This window comes from Sphaerodactylus townsendi, linkage group LG11 (genome assembly GCF_021028975.2).
Source record: "Sphaerodactylus townsendi isolate TG3544 linkage group LG11, MPM_Stown_v2.3, whole genome shotgun sequence".
NCBI lineage: Eukaryota > Metazoa > Chordata > Lepidosauria > Squamata > Sphaerodactylidae > Sphaerodactylus > Sphaerodactylus townsendi.
In genome coordinates this window covers 52184035-52206890 of record NC_059435.1, presented here as the reverse complement: position 1 = coordinate 52206890, position 22856 = coordinate 52184035, and the positions used below count along the sequence as shown (strand labels likewise).

General features: G+C 40.2%; 1 protein-coding gene across 3 annotated transcripts in view; it reads left to right on the top strand.

Moving 5' to 3' along the window:
- CDK14 (cyclin dependent kinase 14) overlaps positions 1-22856 on the top strand; it is a 297405-nt gene that overhangs the window by 69890 nt on the left and 204659 nt on the right. For all 3 annotated transcript variants that reach the window (XM_048510771.1, XM_048510773.1, XM_048510772.1), the window contains 2 exons: positions 2152-2397; positions 13705-13799. In XM_048510771.1, coding sequence (XP_048366728.1) covers positions 2152-2397; positions 13705-13799 — 341 coding nt within the window. The remainder of the gene's footprint in view (positions 1-2151; positions 2398-13704; positions 13800-22856) is intronic.

Below are 22856 nucleotides of genomic sequence, written 5' to 3'. Positions count from 1 at the left end.
ACCCAGCAGTTAGAATGTCATACTAGGATCTGGGAGACCCAGGTCTCAATCTTTACTCTGTTATGGAATCCACCTGAGTAACCTTGGGCTAGTCACACATTCTCAGCCTAACATACCTCAAAGGGTTGTTGTGAATATAAAATGGAGAAGAACATTATATAAGATGCTTTGGGTTCCCATTTAGGAGAAATGAAGTATAACCCAAAAATAATTTGGGTTATAAATAAAGTAAATAAATCAGTGCTTCTGAAGATAAAACTAGTCTGTGTTTTCAGATGATACTTTTGTATAAAAGCTGGAATTTTCACTGACAAAGCATTTCTTACTACTAAAAAGACGAGGCTGAAAAGGTATACTTGTCATGAAATTTTTACGTACTTGCATTAAAAAAACCTGATCCTGATTAATTAGTGGTATTGCATTAATCAGTAAAAATGATTTAAATATGGCAGCATTGCTTTTTATTGAAACACTTCTAGTTGATTTGAATTTAAACTCAAGTGGCTGTTTTGAATGTACTAGTTTCTGAACATCCATATCCCCAGTCTGGAGATAAAGATTCAGATGTATATTTCATAACCATACACTTTGTGTTTTTCATGTTATGCATGTACAGGACAGCAAGTTTGCACGCTCTAGGGTTAATTTCTCACTTCCCTGTGTAAGGAATACTTGGGAGCTTGCATTGAGTTTGCCTCCCAATAAGTACTCACTTAGGGCACCTTTTAAATTTCTGTCGCTTGCCATTTGGTTTCTTGAGAAAGCCACATTTAGCCAGAACTTGTGAACTGAAATCTCTTGGCATCTGAAAATAATTGAAGTCACAACATAGTATGTTTTTGAAGAGTGTATGGATGAGGTCAATCCCTTTGAAGCAAATCATACTGAGAATAGTACATTGAGCTTCAACAATGCCAGAGCACTATCATGCCATGATTTATATTGACACCCCAATGAAAAGAAGAATTTTATAAATGACCAGCACAGAGATATGAAGATAAGCAGGTACAGGTGATATAATTAATCATGAATGTTGGAAACTTTTAAAAAATCTGAATTGATATGCCTTAGTGAGTCATTGAGAATTACCTTCAGTGTTTCAGGGCTAGGAAATTTACCAATTTGATTTTCTGAGTAATATAATGTAATTATATTGGGTAAGCATTGGTTTAAAACACAATCATGTTATGCATGCTACAATAGTATGTATGGCATAATTTATTTAATATGATCTTATCTAAATTTAAACTAATGGAAATGACCACTATGTGGTAGATACCAGTGACCAGATGGTAAAAAGACTTTGAGGTGTAGCTTTAACATGAGGGTTAAACTGCCAACTTCTATCAAAATTTTGTACTTTTTACACTGTGCTTTTTATTAGCTGCTGTTTTCTTTAAAGTAACACATACATATCTATACAAGTGTGTGCTTCATGTTTTTTGTGCATGTGGAAGTGTTTTTATAATGTTTCAAAAACATATGATACTTAAATACTTCATTTTTCTGAGTTCTGGAAAACTGAAGGGTCAAACTATGTATTGCTTTAGCAAACTTATGATCCTAGCATATTTTTTTGCCAATACAATGGAGAATGCAAGATTAAGACAACATTTACAGCAGAGAATCTATTGGCCATTCTGGTAGGGGCTATTGGAAATTGTAGTCCATGCCACTCCTATTCTAAGTATTGTCTATGATAAAGGAATCTTCATAATTTGATCCAATCTGTGTCAGTCTGGGTATGAATGAGACCCAGTGTGGTTTAGTGGTTAGAATATCATACTAGGATCTGGGAGACCCAGGTCTCAATCTATACTCTGTCATGGAATCCACCTGAGTAACCTTGGAGGGTTACATTGATGTGTAGCTACCTAGCTGTTTAGATGAGGTAAAGCAGTGTTTTCCCACAGGCGATGTGTTCATTGAGAGTGGTGGGTATTTGCAGATAGAGAATGGGGCTGGGGTAGGGAGACAGAAAGGATCACTTTCTTATTCCTGTCACCTCTCTCCTAAAAACACCTCTCCAACCTCCATATTACTGGTATAATTGAAAACAGGCCCAATATCATTGTATTACCCCTGAAATGCCTATTTTTGCAATGAAAAGTTATCCGCTTGCATAATTTTTGTTTTCCTCCTCTTTTTTAGATATGTGTCACAAAGATGTCTACACGGAACTGCCAAGGAATGGATTCTGTGATCAAACCCCTGGACACAATTCCAGAGGACAAAAAAGTCAGGGTTCAGAGGACACAAAGCACTTTTGATCCATTCGAGAAGCCAAATAATCAAGTGAAAAGGGTCCATTCAGAGAACAATGCCTGCATTAACTTCAAGACTTCATCTACTGGGAAGGAATCTCCAAAAATCAGGCGGCATTCCAGCCCAAGCTCTGTAAGTCCGGACATGCCATTTTTATCTCTCAAAAATATCTCCCACCAAGTTCCAAATGGGTTGGCGCTTTTAATAGCAGGGTAGTTTTATTAATAGGAATACACTGAGATGTCAAACTTTTAAAACTACTGTTATTTTTTGCCTTAGTAAAAGATTCATGATCCAGAGTGGTTCACATTCAATCTTTTGATAGTCCATGAATTATACCAATTGCAATAGCAAAGTTTTGATGGCATTATGTGAACCTCTTTGAATGCTCTCTGTCTTGCTAGATATGAAAAATAAACTGTTTTAAAATGGGGGAATAACATGTTTAGAGCTTCTCCCCAAACAAATCTGATTATTCAGGTTTGTTTCCCCCTTGGGATTGAATGAGGTTGATGTCATAGTTGCAGCTTTGAGTTTGTTTTATTTATTAAAAACATTTTATAATCTCCTTTTACGGCAATGACTTAAAGATTGAGGCTTCAGGTAAAACTCTTATAAAGGAAGAAGATAATGCTGAACCATTTTCAAAAAGGCTATTGCGGTAGAGGAAAGATTGTTTTAGATAATAGTTTATGAAATAATGAAACATGAAATTCTTTATAAATATTATGTTAGTTTTTCCAGAGTGGTAAGTATTTTCAGAGAACAGTCATAAATGTCATGCTTTTTATGATAAATGTTCTGAAAGTTGTCCCAGAGGTGATCTGCCAAATTATTATTTATGAAAACCAGATTTTATTTTTCATTGTTGCATCAATCCACAGTAATATGGCCTTTGAGATGAAGGAATACTAATTGTAATAAAATGGGGAAAATACAGACTTTTTTGGCAAAGAAGAACATTATTTCTGGTTAGTTGGCATGGAAATCAACTTACAGATGATTAAATCCTTTAATTAAAAATGTCTGTATTAGTGCAAGATAATAATCTAAAGGAATAATGACAAACTGTCATTTTAAGGGGCTCAGCTGGGGAGGGTATAGGGAGCTGAAAGTTGCTTGATTTGGAATTGTGGTTTGTAAGAAGAACAAACCTTTGTTTTGTGAGGACAAATATTTTTATATTTGTGAAAGTGAAGTCTTTGCTGGGAGGGAAAAGGAATGTGTATGCCTAGGGAATTTGTTTTTGCGTAATGGCAACATGCTTATTGCTTCATCTAAACTATGTCCAAAAGATGAATGTCCTTTCCATTCTTTCTCACACCTCCCAGTTTTTCCTTTTTCTGTTTCTGGCCTTTCTTATTCTTTAAACGTCTGCTTATTTGTAGGTTACTGTTCATGATAATAGTTGTTCCTGGTTATACAAAAGTCACATTGGCTTAAGTAGGTTAAATGCCCTCTGATGGTTCCTTTGCACACCCCCCCCCTTCATTGCCCACACTTTTTCTGAGTGGTAGACGAAAAACAGAAGAGCCAGACTATGACACTGCTTTGTCATTTTCAACTGTTTAACTGGAATCAGTATGTCATAGAATGCTCTAGGATTACCCAAAACTCTGTGGTAAAAAACTGTCCTGGAGTATCCTGCAACACTTCTGGTTACAAAGCCAGAAAAGGTATGCAGCATTGTGGGATGCCATTTCAGTGAGTCTCCAACCTACCATACCCAGACTCACAGGAGTTTCCAGCTAAATGGTAAAAACCCTAGCCTTAAATGACTGTCCAGGGACAGGGCTGCCTCCCAGCATCCACCAGCCTGTTCATCCCCCTCCTTGTCAGAAATGCCCTCCCAGGAACCTTGGAGCACCTCACAACTGGCGGCTGGACCCACCAAAAGAAATAGAGACCTCCAGGGAGCCAGAAGCTAGGATGAACTACAGCGAATTGGCAAGAGGCAACAGCAGGCCTCTATAGTTGCGGGTAAAAGAGTGGAGGCAGCACAGTCCTGGCTAAGTGGCAGACAGCAGTTCTCTGCAGCCTTAGAGTGTAGGGCAGGCACTGGCGTTCCTGCCTAGGGACATGGGGTACCCCTTGTCCCCAGGCGCATCGATTGAGGTCACGTGGGGGGCGCCAAAACATCCTCCTACACAGCAAGGGATTGAGCAAGCCCTAGAAAGCACGGTGGCCTGGAGTGTCCAGGGGGGCGGGGGAGAAGTCCCACTGGGCTCCCAGGAGCAGGACTGGGGAGCTCCGCCTCCCCTCCCTCTAAACCAGCATGCCTTATTCGCCTTAAATTAAGTGTGGCATTGCTCAGAAGCCTTCTCCCCGGCAGCCGGGCGCCGGCAGCCACAGGAAAAGGCAAGCTGAGCAGGGAACCCAGCAGCAGCAGCAGAACTGAAGATGATGCTGAAGTTTGCTTGGTAAACCTTCAGATGCGGGTGACTTGTGAGAGATTTCCATGCTTAAAAGTTAATTCCCACTTGCACTGGCTTGGAGCTGTTTCTCAGGCTAGCAGCCTACCTCACAGGGTTGGTGTGAGGACACAATTAGGAAAGTGATGGGGAGGGAGCCATGTATGTTTTGCTGGGGGTAGGAGGTGATTTGTGAGAGATGATGCTGATGTTTGCTTGGTAAAACCTTCAGATGGGGGTGACTTGTGAGAGATTTACACGCTTAAAAGTTAATTCCCACTTGCACTGGCTTGGAGCTGTTTCTCAGGCTAGCAGCCTACTTCACAGGGTTGGTGTGAGGACACAATTAGGAAAGTGGTGGGGAGAGAGCCATGCCTGTTTTGCTGGGGGTAGGAGGTGATTTGTGAGAGATGATGCTGATGTTTGCTTGGTAAACCTTCAGATGGGGGGTGACTTGTGAGAGATTTCCATGCTTAAAAGTTAATTCCCACTTGCACTGGCTTGGAGCTGTTTCTCAGGCTAGCAGCCTACCTCACGGGGTTGGTGTGAGGACACAATTAGGAAAGTGGTGGGGAGGGAGCCATGTATGTTTTGCTGGTGGTGGGAGGTGTTTTGTGAGCTGGTGCAAAAAATCATTGTTTGGTCATTGTGGGGGAGGGTGGTCGTCCATACCTGAGGTGGGGGTGGGGGGGCACCAAACTCACATTTTGTCCCCGGGCTCCAGCCTGCCTAGATTCGCCCCTGGGGCAGGGGCAACATAACCCCAGCCAGGCTGCAATTAAGGATGAGGGCCAGGAAAGCAGAAGAGCCAGTCCCAGATCAGCAGAGCTTGCGAGTCACTAGCAGGTTGGTGCAGGGAGCTCCCAAGAGGGAGGGAACCTCCTGAGATGGATAAAAAGGAGGCAGGGCAGGAGAGAAGAGGTTGGTGTGGTGCATGGGCTCAGGATTGCAAGAATGCTGTTAACTGCCTGTTGGAAGTAAAGACCTGTGAACAGAAGCTGGAGTCACATCTTGTTTGTTTTGTAAGGGTGGCCTACCTTGCAGGGGTGACGAGCAGAAGGAAGCTCACAAGGACCTTCACATTCTCATCCAAAACAACACATCTACCTGCAAAAGCCTTCCCTTATAGTATGTCCTCAGAATATCACAAAATTACTATGATATATGCAGGGGTATGCACAGATAGTGTCAAAGGAAAATAGAGGCCATCCAATATACTTAGTGCCTTGGTTAGCCAGCCGTAAAAGTGGCAGTTTGAATGGTGCAAACAGGATAATTATTTGAGCTTTACTGTCAGATTTTCTCTTTATTACTGTGAAATTAGTTTTCTTGAAGACATACTGTTTTCAATTTTAGATTTGAAAAACTCTTGCCCAGAAGAGCTTCAAGGGTGTTAAGGTGCCTTGAGGATAATAGTATATTAGATATAATATTCCACTACACTTAAACTACCTAGTTAAGAGCTTTCATATGACTATGACATCCCCAATCTGTTCTGCTGTATGAAAACATAATGTTCATGAATGTAACACACAAAACATATATATGTATAATCCCATAGGTGAACGTCCCCTCCCCAAAAAAACTTTCCCTCCAGTGCTTGGGGGGGGGGGGGACAAATTACACATTCTCTGTTGAAAATGGGATTCTCTCTGTCCCCTTCCTCCCTGCTTTACTAACTGGACTTCAGGCTACTTCCTTGATTTTTTAAAAGTGGTGTTACGAGAATTGGGCAGTATGTTATGTGCTTCAAAGTATTAGTTCAGATTCTTTCTTGACTCCCATGAATGCAAAGGAGCATGTGTGATTTACTTCCTATAGGATTCACCTAAGCTATTTCTGGTGACCATCTGACCCTCCCCACTTCCTGAGTAACAGAAGGGAGGAGCTGGCACAAATTGTCCCTCCTTCCTCCCAAGGAAATATAGACATTATGCTCTTTATTTCTTCCCTTGGGGATAGGGAACCAAAGTGATTGATATGCACTGTAACTCCCTTTTTTTGGCAGAAGTCCTTGAAAATCAGTTGTACCCTTTTACTCGTAGCACCTCATGAGATATAAGAGGCTGCTTCCACAAAGCATAGTTTCGACCATTTCTCCATTCCTTTTGTATGAGTCGCCATCCTGTCGGGTCTGGACAAATTTCTTACAGATATCCGGTGAAAGGAAATTTTGTCAAACAGTTTTTCATTTTCAGGGGGAGGGAAAGAATTTTCTCAATTTTTATTTTTCTCAGTTTTTCCATATGAAAAATTAGAAAACATTGGAGCACTGAAAATTCTTTTAAATGATTTTTGAATGATTTATTTGCAATTTTGCTTGTACCAAACTGAGGGATTAATGTTTTTTAATCCATAAATATCCCCTAAAGCATAATTTTCTATGCTAACAAAGTTACACGTGCTACATTTTATGTTAATGCAGTAAAATAAGTCTAGGTTTGATCAGAAAGTAAATGTTGCATATGTTTCAGATTTTGCCCAAATGTCTTTTTCCAAGTATCTGGAAATATTAAATCACCAAGTATTAAATCACCAAATATTTCCAAGTTTTCATGATCAGTTACGCACAGAATAGTTAGCTTGATGTTGTTAAGAATGTAAATACTTAAAACACCAGATATCTCTTATTTTGGTAGTAATGAATACCAGCCTCAGTTAATTCATTTACTGTTTGTGTAGGTGCAAAGGAAACTTGCAATAGGCATTTATGTTACTTCACAAGTCAAAACTGCTATGGTAATCCACAGTATCTGGTCGCCTGGGGTTTACTTTGTGTGTTTATATTGAAATTGGAGGCAGGGATGCAATTGGAAAGGCAAAGGTATTATATATACTTGATATGGGAGTAAAGGAAGGGGGAGTTTTTTACACTGGAAGTTATGATTTTGGCTGATTCTGGATCCTGAACATACTATGCAAGTTCATCTATTCCTCGTTTATGTTGCTATCACTATATCCTCTGATGGTGAATTATATGGGTTAATTTGTATGTCTATGTGCAGAAATGGGATATATCTATGTACCAGAATGATGTAATAAGAACATAAGAACTAGCCTGCTGGATCAGACCAGAGTCCATCTAGTCCAGCATTCTGCTACTTGCAGTGGCCCACCAGGTGCCTTTGGGAGCTCACATGCAGGATGTGAAAGCAATGGCCTGCTGCTGCTGCTGCTGCTCCTGAGCACCTGGTCTGCTAAGGCATTTGCAATCTGAGATCAAGGAGGATCAAGATTGGTAGCCATAGATTGACTTCTCCTCCATAAATCTGTCCAAGCCCTTTTTAAAGCTATCCAGGTTAGTGGCCATCACCACCTCCTGTGGCAGCATATTCCAAACACCAATCACACGTTGCGTGAAGAAGTGTTTCCTTTTATTAGTCCTAATACTTCCCCCCAGCATTTTCAATGTATGCCCCCTGGTTCTAGTATTATGAGAAAGAGAGAAAAATTTCTCTCTGTCAACATTTTCTACCCCATGCATAATTTTATAGACTTCAATCATATCCCCCCCAGACGTCTCCTCTCCAAACTAAAGAGTCCCAAACGCTGCAGCCTCTCCTCATAAGGAAGGTGCTCCAATCCTTCAATCATCCTCGTTGCCCTTCTCTGCACTTTTTCTATCTCTTCGATATCCTTTTTGAGATGTGGCGACCAGAACTGAACACAGTACTCCAAGTGCGGTCGCACCACTGCTTTATATAAGGGCATGACAATCTTTGCAGTTTTATTATCAACTCCTTTCCTAATTATCCTCAGCATAGAGTTTGCCTTTTTCGCAGCTGCCATGCATTGAATTGACATTCCCATGGAACTATCAACTAAGACGCCCAAATCCCTTTCCTGGTCTGTGACTGATAGCACTGACCCCTGTAGCGTATATGTGAAGTTTGGATTTTTTGCCCCTATGTGCATCACTTTACATTTTGCTACATTGAACTGCATTTGCCATTTCTTAGCCCACTCACCTAATTTATCAAGGTCCACTTGGAGCTCTTCGCAATCCTTTGTGGTTCTTACCACCCTACATAATTTGGTATCATCTGCCAGAGCTTAGCCACCACACTACCCACCCCTACTTCCAGGTCATTTATGAATAAGTTAAAGAGCACTGGTCCCAAAACGGATCCTTGGGGGACACCACTCCCTACATCTCTCCATTGTGAGAACTTCCCATTTATACCCACCCTTTGTTTCCTGTTCCTCAACCAGCTTTTAATCCATAGGAGGACTTCCCCTCTTATTCCTTCATTGCTGAGTTTTCTCAACAGTCTCTGGTGAGGAACTTTGTCAAAAGCCTTTTGGAAATCCAAGTAGACAATGTCCACTGGTTCCCCCTTATCCACATGTCTGTTTACACCCTCAAAGAACTCTAGTAAGTTTGTAAGACAGGACTTGCCTCTGCAAAGCCATGCTGACTCTTCCTCAGCAGGTCTTGCTTTTCTACATGTTTAATAATTTTATCTTTAATGATAGATTCTACTAATTTACCAGGAACAGATGTCAAACTGACTGGCCTGTAATTTCCTGGGTCCCCCCTAGACCCTTTCTTAAAGATTGGTGTGACATTGGCCATCTTCCAGTCTTCAGGGATGGAGCCTGATTTCAGGGATAAGTTGCATATTAGTGTGAGAACATCAGCAATTTCATGCTTGAGCTCTTTAAGAACTCTTGGATGAATGCAATCTGGGCCAGGGGATTTGGTAGCATTTAGTTTATCAATGGCTGCCAGAACTTCTTCCTTGTCTACCACTATCTTCGCTAGTTCCTCGGATTCACCTCCTAAGAAGCTTGGTTCAGGTGCAGGAATTTTCCTCACCTCCTCTTGGGTGAAGACAGATGCAAAGAATTCATTCAGCTTCTCTGCAATCTCCCTGTCATCTTTTAGCACACCTTTTGTTCCTTCATCATCTAACGGGCCTACCGCTTCCCTAGCTGGCTTCCTGCTTTTGATGTACTTGAAGAACTTTTTGTTGCTAGTCTTGATGTTCGCAGACATGCGTTCCTCATAATCCTTTTTTGCCTCCCTTACAGCTAACTTGCTTCTCTTTTGCCACCATAATCACAGAGTATCAAGTTTTGGATCTCTAGAATGGTGGTGATGAGAATAAAATGGAGGAAAATAGAAGAAGTTATAAGCCACTTTGGATTCCCTCTGGGGAGAAGAGCACTGTATGAATGAATGAATGAATGAATGAATGAATGAATGAATGAATGAATGAATGAATGAATGAATGAATAGCCCCATCAAAGTGGGGGGAGAACCCGCTCCTGGGAATGGTGCACCAGCCATGCCGGCAGATTTGCCGTCCCCGGGGTACTTGCCCCAGTGGAGGGAAACATCTGGCTCTTGAACTCTGCACTGGACATGGCACCATTGTCCCTGCCCCTGCCGCTGGCATAGCAGGGGCAGGCCAAGGGAGGAGCTGACATTAGTTGGCTCCCTCCTGGCCATTCAGCGTGCTACCCTGGCAGGCAAAAATTGAGACACAACCCTTTTGGGTTGTGGAAGTCTACGAAACCCAGCGGGGGCTTCTCGCCAGTGGGGAGGCTTTAACACTTGTGCAACCTCCCTATGCCATCAGGAACCTGCAGCACTATGGCCAGCTGCCTGGAATTGTGGATGGGGCTGTTAGTCTTGTGTCCCTTAAGCCAACTACCATTCCGACCAACTATATGCATTACATGAAATAATTGTGTGCTTTTGGCTTATTTTCAGTTGGATTTCAGCTTTAATTCATATACCTATTTAAAAAAAACTGCAGGCACTGAAGCTGGTAAAGCAGATTGCAATATGCGAACATTTCATCTTAATCAAGTCTTAAAAGCCAATTCTTCAGTTTATTTATAGCAAATTATTCATAGAGACTCATGATTACAAATCACAGGTCTCATCTTTTAACTTAGCTTGTTGTGACAGCAGATGGAGAATATGGTCTGAGGGGCTTTGAAGACAGTGTTGCTGCAACAGGCCACAAAAGCAAGACACGAGTACTGCGATTGTTATTCTGACCTTTTGTTTGTTTCTGTTGCTTGATGCACACTTTCTAGGGACTGAAACTAGGAATCGTAGTGGTATAATTCTTCCCAGTGTTAGTACGATTCCTGTCCTCATTTTCCCCCTGCAGAAATCTGAGACTTTTGTAGTCAAACTGTTTTTAGAGTGCTTAAAGTGACAAATTATAGACACACACACAGAGAGATCATACCATTCTTTTGCCACAGTTGAAAGAGGAATAAAGGCACAGACCAAAATTCCTGAAAGGGTAAATAGTTTTGAAAGAGGAGAAATCCCCACTTCTGAAACTTTGAAGGCCTGTTGAAGAATGTCACATGTTAGAAGAGGGAGGGATTTGCACTGATTGGTTCCTTGTCTGTATCAAATAACTGCTGACTTTAAAGTCTTGTTTTCTTCAGACTGGAACTTCCTCTCTTTTAAAACGCTTCTGTGTATATAATGTTCATCTACCCCTTTTCATTAGCTTCTATTCCCGTTTTATTTCTTGAAGTGACAGGTGCAGCAGAGGAGCACAGGTACAAACTGCCATTTGAGAGGCAGCTTGTAACAAAATGTTGTAGACTCTAACACACAGATCAGACAACAAAATAAATACACCTTTCTTTGTGAGTGCTGTGTGATTTTAAATACCTTTTGTTCAGAAAAAGTAGAAATTGAGATCTAACCCTTTACAAAAGTCTCTCATTTGTACAAGCCATTTAAATGCATAAGTACCTTCCGTCTTTTATTCTTTCGTATGTGAGAGCATAAGGTATATGAAAATGTGAATCTAAAGACATTCCTTTTATCCTCATCTGCGTGCTGTGGGGTGTGTGTGTGTGTTAAGGGAAGTGCTTAGGAGGAGCCTTTTCAGAGAGACAGTGGGATCTCCCTTGTAATAGGAAATACAACTAATGAATATCCATAGTTCAGAAACTTCCCTTAGCCCGTCATCTTTAGCAGAGGCACATGATCCTGCTACTGATTCAAGTCCAGGGCCACAAGCCACCATTTTGGATTCTGTAGCTGAGGGAACTGCTGCCACTTTTCAGTTACCTGAATCCTCTTGTGGAGGACAGCCTGAGACATGCAGGGTAAGTCTCTAGAGCATTATTTGTCAACCTCTGCAGAAACAGGACGGGTTTATAATTGCAGCCTTGTTTTTAATTTTTTACGTGTCTCTGTCTTGTTGCTTTTCCTTCTAAGATGATTAGGAGGAAAAAAGCTCTTGTGATGTTAATAAGTTGCAACAAAAGGAAAAACTTGGGCAGATACTGCTTGTTGTGTGGGTCATGTGTGGTTCTTGTATGCAATTTGGAGAGCTGGTTATGGGCCTATTTGCCTTTTGTATCTGATTAGTCATAAGCCAGAGAGCACCGTCTCAATTGGTTCCCTTCCAGAATTAGCAGATGAGGTGGGCTTTAGTTGATGAAACTATACTCTGGTTAGGAGGGTTATACTCCTTTTTGTGTGCTGTAGCTCTGACCTGAATTAGGACCTCATTGGCCTAGTATTTCACTTCTGTAAACATGTGATGATAACTTATGCCACAGTTTCTTATCTAGTTAGGTTTGTCGGTATTCTCCACTATCTCTTACAGTGTGTTTTTATTTCTGGGCCGCTGCTGTTAATCTTATTGGGTGGGGAGCAATTGACTTTCCAGTGACTGAAGCTGAAGAAAAACCCTTTGCTGTATTCTATATAAACTGTTGAAAACAGTCTGCTTAATATAACAAGGAACATGCAGCAGGAAGCAAGCAAAGTTATAGTGATATTATCAGTTGGCTGAAGATGAAGAGTGCTGTTCTATTGTGATAGTTAGTTGTATAAATACATTGTTGGAGTAACTGTTTCTGGGAAACTGAACATTATCACAGAAACCATAAAGGTTATTAATTAAGTAAATTCTAGCTTTCAGGCAGGAAAAAAGGAAGTCTAACAGTGCAGTCCTACAGTGAGTTATTCCAGTCTATGTCTACTGAAGTCAGTGGGCTTAGACTTGAATAACTTCTCCAGATTACACTCTTTAAGTATTTTTTTTGTCCATATTTTATATGCTTATTATTTTAGAGCTATGGATGATTACTCCTGTACCCTATGAGGTACATGATTACTCCCATGATTACTCCTGTACCCTATGAGGTAGTGAGGAAGACAGAGAAAAATAACCTATACATACATCTAAAACTGCCTTCTACCAAGGGAGAGAACATTGGTACATCAGGTCCAGTATTGGCTTCTCTGACTGGAAGCAGTTGATTAGTGTCATGTGTAGAGAAAGATCTTTCCCAATTTTTGCTATTTGAGATCCTTTAACCAGAATTGTCAGGGACTGGATCTTGGTCCTTTTGTATGCAAAATGTTCTTCTACCATTGAGCCATAGTTCTTTCCATAGCATAGCCAAAGAATCAGATCAAAAGTCAAAATCAGATCAGTATGTATATCAAAGTGCCACAGTAAAAACTCTGTGTGGCTTCCCTCAGATTTCTTTTTGAGGCGTTTCTGTTGTAAATTTAGTTTACTTCTAGCAGGTGTACCATTAGGTGTGATCTAAACATTTTTTTTACTGTTAGCCAAGTATGTCAATGCTCAAAAACTTTGCTGTGATTCCTTTTCTTAAAGATTTGTGTATTTCTTGTCAGTTTTTGATTGCACTGAAAATGAGTTACTGAACTTGTAATTGAGTTTTGTGCAGATATAACTTTTCTTTTAAAAACAGTATAATTCTTGGAACAGCTAAAAATTCACATCTGCACAGAAACACTGCAACAAATGCTAATTTCACCCTTCTGTCAGTAAGCCTTTCTGATATGTTCCTGACACAGGAATATAGATGCAATCTGGAGTGTTGAGTGATGTTTAGATGGGTATCATTAGCCATTGCCTTTGGTAAATGACTGCATCAAGCATGAAATATCTAAAGTATAATCTAATTAGCTTTGGTAATAGGATTTGGTATTTATGGCTGGTTGAATGTGATGTTCATAAGCAAATGCTGAATATGTTGCCCTTTTTGTTTTTCTACTTAGCCAACAAGTCCCAAGTTTGGAAAAGCAGACTCTTACGAAAAACTAGAAAAACTGGGGGAAGGTTCATATGCCACAGTATATAAAGGAAAAAGCAAGTAAGTTCATATTCACAAACTTACTACTGGAGTGTGAATTGCTAGACCAGGTATTATGTGAGCAGTTCTACTGATTTTTCTTTGATAGAAATAACACGGAGGGTGAGTCACTATAGATCAGAATTTTCTAGATTAAGATAATGTTTGGTCTGAAGTCAGTCTGTTTCCATTAAAATGCAATTAACCTATCTAAATCTAAGAATTCTGTTTAATAGTCTGGACTTGAAAAGTCTGTTCCTATATTCAGATGGTCCAAAAAAGTACACATCACTAAATATTAATTTAGAACATCTAGTTTTTTCCTCATTTTGTTACTTTTTGGATTATTGCATGGTTAAGCAGGATGTATTAAGGGATTCAATATGTTAAGAGCTCCAGTATATAGTAGACACCATTGCCAGTACATTTGTTTTGTTGCCTGCCAAGAGCATAAGATTTCATTGGATTCAGACAGTCTGGTGTTTGGTGCTACTACACAACATGGGGCAAATAAACCAACAGATGCTTGAACTGAATTTAATACTAGATACGTTTCCAGGCTGCGTCTCCTTGAGGGCAAAGCCTTGAACGATTTGTTACCCATTTGCAAAATTATAGTGTTCTAGGAAAAGTAAATAGTTAGGTTGAACTTTAACAAAATATGTTCTGAAAGAAAGTAGGTAAAAGTAATATCAGAAGCTGTCATTTCCCCCACTAACAGTTATGTTTCTGCAAGTAATTAGAAAAGAGCAATGTTGGCATACAGTCCTGTGCCCCACAGATGTTTTTTGAAAGGAAGTTATTCTAATTGTGTGTTAGCTATTTCTTTAACATTATATGATTTCTTGTTGTAGTGATCTTAATTTGCTGCATCCTATTATTCTTAGGAGATCAAAATAAATTCTGTTTAAAGTAACTTTTCGCTAGTTATTTGTAACAACTGAAAAGTAGAGATGTGGGATAAAGGAGAAATTGTGACCCTTTCTTTGAGCATACAGTGGAATGTGTGATGCACATTCAGTCAACACAGTGGCCCCTTTTGCACACTTCTAGCATCAAGAAAAAAGAGAATGAGAAAACTGGACCTGGTGTATGTGCTAAGTTGAGAGGGTAAATTTTGAGAAGAATTCCCTGGTATATGCAGACTTCCATGTTCTTTTACATCATGGACCTTTTGAAATCTCTGTGGGTGTAACAGGTCATCTTCCATTTAACAGTATGTTCTCATTGCCATTTCATTTATATGCCTATCACATTACAGTAACCCACAAATTCATACAAAATCTGAAGAGTAATTCAAAGGACTTTGACTATCAGAGTAAATTAAATCTGTTCTTGTGGGGTTTTGAGGCCTTCAGTTAAAAACAACTGGAGTAGTGGTCCTTGGATCTAAATTAGTCGCTCTCAATCAGCAGAGTGAGAGAACTCAAATGTCAACGGGCTAGATGGATTTTTTTACACGTTGGATCTGGGTTCCCTACAGCCAGGAATGGCTGTTAAAAAAAATAAGACAACCCATTTGGACTCACAGTGCTGCTGTGGCAGGAGGAAGGGCCTCCCACAAGACATTTCCCATATAGAAGTAGTGCAGAGTGGGGAATTATTTACACATTTTGCTGTTTCTTTTTGATGCAGGAAAACAGATGGTGGGGGAGGAGGCAGGAGCCCTCCGAGTCCAGACCAGTGGCGAAGCCACCAGGGGGAAGGGGGTGCGCAACACACCGGGCGCACCGATTCTGGTCATGTCAGGAGCGGAAAAATCCCCCCACCCCCGCGCTCCCCCCAAAGCACCCCCTTGCCCCCCTTCTGCAGCACCCCCCCACGGTGCACCCCCACTTACTTTTAGGAATGGAACATCCCAGAGAAGAAGCCTGTTTGCATTGCCTGGGCCTGGTGGGAACTACAATTCCCAGGGGCTCCTGGGAAATGTAGTTCCCACCAGGCCTAGGCAACGTAGGCAAGCTTCTTCGGCCTGCTCCTTTCCTAAAAGTAAGTGGAATGAAGTGCCGCGGGGGGCTGTGGGCTGTGGGGGGGGGCAGGGGTGTTGCGGGGGGGCCACGAAAAAGCCAGAGTGTGCACCGGGCGCACTCTGGCCTAGTTATGCCTCTGGTCCAGACGGGCTATCCTTTCTTTTTACCTGCCATTCCCTTCTGCTGCTGTGCAGTTTCAGGAAATCCAGATCGAACTCTTCAAAAATGCACGCATCTAGTTTGGCCCTATGTAGTACCTCATGCTACGTAGAATGCATTGGGGAATACCAGAGGTTGTTTCATTGCTAAATAGAATGTTGTTGAACTCATGGAAGATTGCTAGGATGCCATAGCTCATTCTGTTGGGTAACCGGTTGTAGATTAAGATCTTTTTATCAACTGTTGGCTCACATATGGTTTCTCAGTTCTCTATGATCAAGAAACACAAGAAAAAAGAACATAGTTTGTGAGCCGAGAAAAAGAACACGTTTGCGATTAACCACAGATGCTTCTCCTTCTGTTTGATTTTTAAAAGGTGAAATAATGAGAATGTCCTTATCTCACCCAGCCAAGTGAACAAGTAGAAACTGTAATCACCATAGGACTTGTCACAGAATTGTGGTGTAAAAGTTCAACGGATAGGAGAAGGTCTGAAGCTGACACTGATTGTTAAGGTTTTAGGTTACCTAATGAAAACTGCTGCATAGTCCTTTCGGAGCATGTAGGAACAAGGAAGGAGGCTGGAGCTGAATTAAAAGGGAAGTGAGCTGCTAGGATTAAGAATGTGAATTATGAAAGGATGATCAGCTGAAGGAACTGACAAATGATTTTGGCAGGCAGATTTTGCATAGAGAGGAAACTAAACTAGTGAAAAAATAAGCAAGGCTTGAGTTGCAACAATAGGCTGGAGTTGGAGTTGAGTGTAAGATGCATTTAATTGGCTACTAGGCTGCTAGTTTCAGCGTGTGCACAAACATGCATAGAGTGCTCCCACCCAAGCTTAAAGGGCTTTTACAGCCAGCTGCCTTACAGTCAGTGAAATTCACCCAGTCTTAAAATGCAGGTCTCATAAATGAGCCTAGAGAGAGGGTGGATGCAGAAGACAGGTAAGTGACTGTCTTCTTGTATGTTGCTTTGTCAGGGCTTTAATTTCTGTAGCACTGAATAAAAGTACAAATTATGTTGTAGCTTTTATTTTGGTCACAAGAGTTCTAGGCACTTGCATCTCTTTGATCATACTTTGTGCTGTCGCTTACAGTACAGCCCCCCCCCCCCCAATCCGGCACACTTACGCATGCATACCTTTTCGTGCCTTCAGTTCTGTTCCTCATTCATTTTTTTGCAGTGCAGATAATACTAAAATACTAAACTATCTAATTTATATTGCTTATATTGCTTTGCTGTTGTTGAAGGGGGGAGCCAGGAAATTACAGGCCAGTCAGTTTGACGTCTGTTCCTGGTAAATTAGTAGAATCTATCATTAAAGATAAAATTATAAAACATGTAGAAAAGCAAGACCTGCTGAGGAAGAGTCAGCATGGCTTTTGCAGAGGCAAGTCCTGTCTTACAAACTTACTAGAGTTCCTTGAGGGTGTAAACAGGCGTGTGGATAAGGGGGAACCAGTGGACATTGTCTACTTGGATTTCCAAAAGGCTTTTGACAAAGTTTCCCACCAAAGACTATTGAGAAAACTCAGCAATGAAGGAATAAGAGGGGAAGTCCTTCTATGGATTAAAAACTGGTTGAGGAACAGGAAGCAAAGGGTGGGTATAAATGGGAAGTTCTCACAATGGAGAGATGTAGGGAGTGGTGTCCCCAAGGATCCGTTTTGGGACCAGTGCTCTTTAACCTATTCATAAATGACCTGGAAGTAGGGGTGGGTAGCGTGGTGGCCAAGTTTGCAGATGATACCAAATTAGGTAGGGTGGTGAGAACCACAAAGGACTGCGAAGAGCTCCAAGCGGACCTTGATAAATTAGGTGAGTGGGCTAAGAAATGGCAAATGCAGTTCAATGTAGCAAAATGTAAAGTGATGCACATAGGGGCAAAAAATCCAAACTTCACATACACGCTACAGGGGTCAGTGCTATCAGTCACAGACCAGGAAAGGGATTTGGGCGTCTTAGTTGATAGTTCCATGGGAATGTCAACTCAATGCATGGCAGCTGCGAAAAAGGCAAACTCTGTGCTGGGGATAATTAGGAAAGGAGTTGATAATAAAACTGCAAAGATTGTCATGCCCTTATATAAAGCAGTGGTGTGACCGCACTTGGAGTACTGTGTTCGGTTCTGGTCGCCCCATCTCAAAAAGGATATTGAAGAGATAGAAAAAGTGCAGAGAAGGGCAACAAGGATGATTGGAGGATTGGAGCATCTTCCTTATGAAGAAAGGCTGCAGCTATTAGACCTCTTTAGTTTGGAGAGGAGGCGGCTGAGGGGGGATATGATTGAAGTCTACAAAATTATGCATGGGGTAGAAAATGTTGACAGGGAGAAATTTTTCTCTCTTTCTCACAATACTAGAACCAGGGGGCATACATTGAAAATGCTGGGGGGAAGAATACGGACTAATAAAAGGAAACATTTTTTCATGCAACATGTGATTGGTGTTTGGAATATGCTGCCACAGGAGATGGTGATGGCCACTAACCTGGATAGCTTTAAAAAGGGCTTGGACAGATTTATGGAGAAGTCAATCTATGGCTACCAATCTTGATCCTCCTTGATCTGAGATTGCAAATGGCTTAACAGACCAGGTGCTCGGGAGCAACAGCCGCAGAAGGCCATTGCTTTCACATCCTGCATGTGAGCTCCCAAAGGCACCTGGTGGGTCACTGCGAGTAGCAGAGAGCTGGACTAGATGGACTCTGGTCTGATCCAGCTGGCTTGTTCTTATGTTCTTAAGAATCAGCTGCTATGTTAACAAGCCATAAGAAATTTTAATGGATGTACAGAATCACTAATGTAGTAATGTTGCAAAAGTAGCCTTCAGTTTGTCGGGGTTGGGGGTGATTTTGTAGTTTTAACATAGTGGTGAATGAAGGCTGAAGATTTCCTGTTCTGTATTGCTGATGTCCAGTTGTAACTCAATCAACTGTTGCTAAAACGGGTGACAAGGCAATCATATCTGTCAACAATGTCATATAACTATTACGTAACTGCATTCCCATTTGTCTGTGACTAATTCTGTGAAACAGATTTGTCAGTTTTTGTGCTTTTAAATCCCCTCTGAGTTGGTTTGGCAGATGCTGCATTTCATTATTAAATACAGTGAAGTCTTTTGTTTTACCAATATTCTACCTTTAGCTAGTTTGAATGATAGAGTATACCTTTGTTACTGTTTAGACTGCAGAAAAGTTCTACTGTATCTTGAATCCCTTTTTACAGATGGACAATTACCAGAATGTTGAAACTTCCTGAGTGTCCTGTTCCCAGCTTGTATGTACTATAATCAGGGAGGACTTCTTACATGAATATCACTATTTCATTATTCACTGTCATGAGTAGGAAAAAATACTCTTTATAGACAAAATCATAAACCATTTTGATATTAGAAGGGAGAATTGGTGTGCTTTAATTTCAGTCCCAAACGAAAATGTACAAACGTTGGTGAAATAAATATAGGAATTATAAGAAATGCTCCATCTATTTCAAGGACTGGAAGAAAGCCCTACTTTACATTTATATCTGTAATTTAGGCTGAGTAGCCAATGTGGTCAAAAGGAAGGGATTGGAAAGAGTTTGGTGGCTAGTGGATACTAACATTAATTTGTATTCTGTCCATAACTCAATTTTTTATCTCACAGAAAAGATCCAGTTTGCTCTTTTTCATAGAGTTTAAGATTTATTCCATCATAGATTATCATATTTCTGGAAGTGACTGGGATCTAACTGTAGCTTTTTCGGGGGTGGAAGCTTAGTGTACAAATGCCCCTGTAATGTTGCTAGGCCTACCAGGCTGATCTTTTGTATTCCTCCATAAAGGAAGTTGAAACAGCAAGAGGTTTTTCCATAAAATAGGAGCAACCATTGAAAAAGCACTGCACTAAGCAGAGACAGTCCTTACTTCCTTTGGGCGGGAGGAGAACTGTCAACAAAGCATGGTACTGTAGCCAAACATGGTACTGTAGCCATACCTGAAACCAGGCTAAAAAAAAAAAAATCAAGATCACATAAGTAGCCTAGAAAAACTTAAGAATATCTCTCTGCCAACTATTCAGTTACCTTCCAATCAAAAGGGCAAAACCAAAAGCCAAAGTCCCCTAGTCAAGTGAGGGTTTCTTGATCAGTTGATGAACCACCACCACTTCCAAAGGTATGGAAAAAGTCCCCCATACCAAGGAAAAATTAAATAATCTTAGCTAGTACATTCCCCACTCAGCCTTCCCTCACCGGGTCTTTACCAGCCAGAAAGGGTACAGGGTCTAAATTGTATGTTTAGTGTCCTTCATAACACCTAGAATTCCATCATCATAAGGGTTACTGGGAGAAAGGAATCCATAAAATATAAGAGCAGACAGTGTTTTGGACACTTCTGTTGCTTCATCAAGATTGGTCCTCAAAGTCAGAATTGTATCTTAGAGATTTATGGTCAAAAAATGTTACAACTCCCAATGTCGTTCCACCTCCATTTCCGCAGTATCTTTGAAGCCATAAACTTAGGCAAAGCTACTCTGCATAGAATAGTCAACAAATAGACCTAAGACAGACAAATATATTGTATCCTTGCTGTCTGACTCAACAACGTTATGCAGGTTTACAACCTATTTCATGACTTAAATGGCAAAGTGAGTCTTCAGAAATTTCTGGCCACCAAACAATTTCATTACAGCAATGTTCTATAATGTCAGTACTTAAGGCATAAAATAAGAATAGTTGGAATAAGTGGAGAAATCTTGGCAATTTTCATTGGGAGGATGGGTCAATGGAATCTCACTTATCAGACTGAAATGCTGGTGCGAAGTGAATTTTTTTATCTTACAAAGGCCTGTTATTATAATATATTGCACTAGATTTTAGAAATGGGTTCAGTAACCTAATGTTCAGGAGACATAGATCAAGTAACTTTGTCTGGATTTTTAAACTCTGATCTGATTTCCATCCAACTAGATACATAAGCAGCAAGTTTGAATAGTTTGTGTAGCTGATTTCCAACATATTGCATTTCTTTTCAAAGTTTGTTGTAAGAAATACTATGATGGCCGCATAAGTCACAAGAATTGCCTTAGTAGAAACTGCTGGAAAAGCCAAAGGCAAATGCAGTAAACCAACAGGCTGATTTGTTTTCACCATGTCAGAACCTGATTGAAGAAGTTTTTTTTAAATTACAGATGGCTGTTTAAAATGTTCATTATAAAGTGACAACACTCTTTCGTGAGCCCTTTTTTTCCTTTTAGAATGAGAAAAGTGATTGGATAAAAGGGGACAATCCAGTCCTTAAAGATGTCCTAATATATAATCATTTAAACCTTGATATGCCCCCCAGTAAATCCAGAGGTTTGGGCATCCATGTTAAGAAGTAGTTTACATTTTCTGTGAACATCTCTGCCAAAATAAATGTCACGTTTTCAACTGACAAAAATAATCAAGGAGTTAAAGGGTGGGTGTTGCATATGTAGAACAGCTAATGCAGATTTTATGCATTTATGGTGGGAATACAGCAGTAGAATACTGGAATGCGAATCCTACTGTGATCTCTCAAGGTATAAAGGAAGTTACCATTATTCCCGAAGGTTTTCTTGTTGAATTGAGTGGATTTTCTTCCAAGAGAAGTCCATGAATTTGTGCTTAATGCAGTAACACGGGCAAGCTTAATATTTGCCCAAAATTAGAAGAAAAATATAATCTTAATATATTTGTCTGAACCACTCTGTCTATTACATGGCCAAAAGTCTGAAAAGTTTGAAAAAATAGATTTTATTAGTATTATTTGTCTAATGTGCTCTTAGTTTGAGCTTGTATGTTTTGATGTTGATATATTTGGTAATTTGTGTTTTAGCCCTCTATTTTTATTTGCTTTGCTTTAATGAAGTGTTAACTTTAAAAAAATGTAAAAGAAGTGAACCTTTTGTCCCCCAAATAAGTCAGATTTAATAGGTGAGGGAGGGTCACTTCTTACTTTCCAGAAGGATTGTAACATTTTTTTTTAGTTTGGCACTTAAAAAAGGAGTCTGGCTATTTACATGTATGTTAAGTTTATTTGTACTTAACTCTGTTTCTTTTATTGTGACACTGAATTTTGAGGTATCTTTTAGCACTGTTACTGCAGAATAAGCATGCTGTGTGTGGAGGACCTTTGAGAAAACAGAAGAAAAGAAAAGACACTATAGGCACCTTCAGGGAAGGCAGCAAAGGAGATGAGGAATGGGGAAATATTTCTCCATTCCCCGTCTCCCTTGTTGCCTTTCCTGGAAATGCCTATAGTGTCTTCCCTTTTCTTCTGTTTTCTTACTTACTGTTTCTCCCTCCTTCCTTCTTTAGCTTTCCCTATCCTCTTCAAGCCTACCTAAAATTCCTACATTTTCCTGTCTCCTACTTGGCAACCTCTGCCCTCATTTACTCTGATATACTTTTCTTTTCCACTCCTTTATTTTCAGTTTTGTTCCTTTTTGCCCTCATCTATCTATCTATCTATCTATCTATCTATCTATCTATCTATCTATCTATCTATCTATCTATCTATCTATCTATCTATCTATCTATCTATCTATCTATCTATCTATCTATCTATCTATCTATCTATCTATCTTTCTTTCTTTCTTTCTTTCTTTCTTTCTTTCTTTCTTTCTTTCTTTCTTTCTTTCTTTCTTTCTTTCTTTCTTTCTTTCTTTCTTTCTTTCTACCAGAGACTTGAAATTGTCTTCAATGTTGGTTGTAGGTTGCCTAGCAATCCCTAAAATAGTTGCCAAGATCTTATAGTGTAGTCTTGTAAGATCTCAGTGGGATACTTTCCTTAAAGAAGTAGACATTGTTTCTGTGATTTTGGGGCTTTTTTATCCCCAATGTATTTTTATATATCATATTTTCCTGCAAACCTGGCCTTCCTCCAAGCTTGTTAAAAATCCCAGCTGTCTGTCTCTGGCCCCATTCTGTGGATTTTTTGATTCA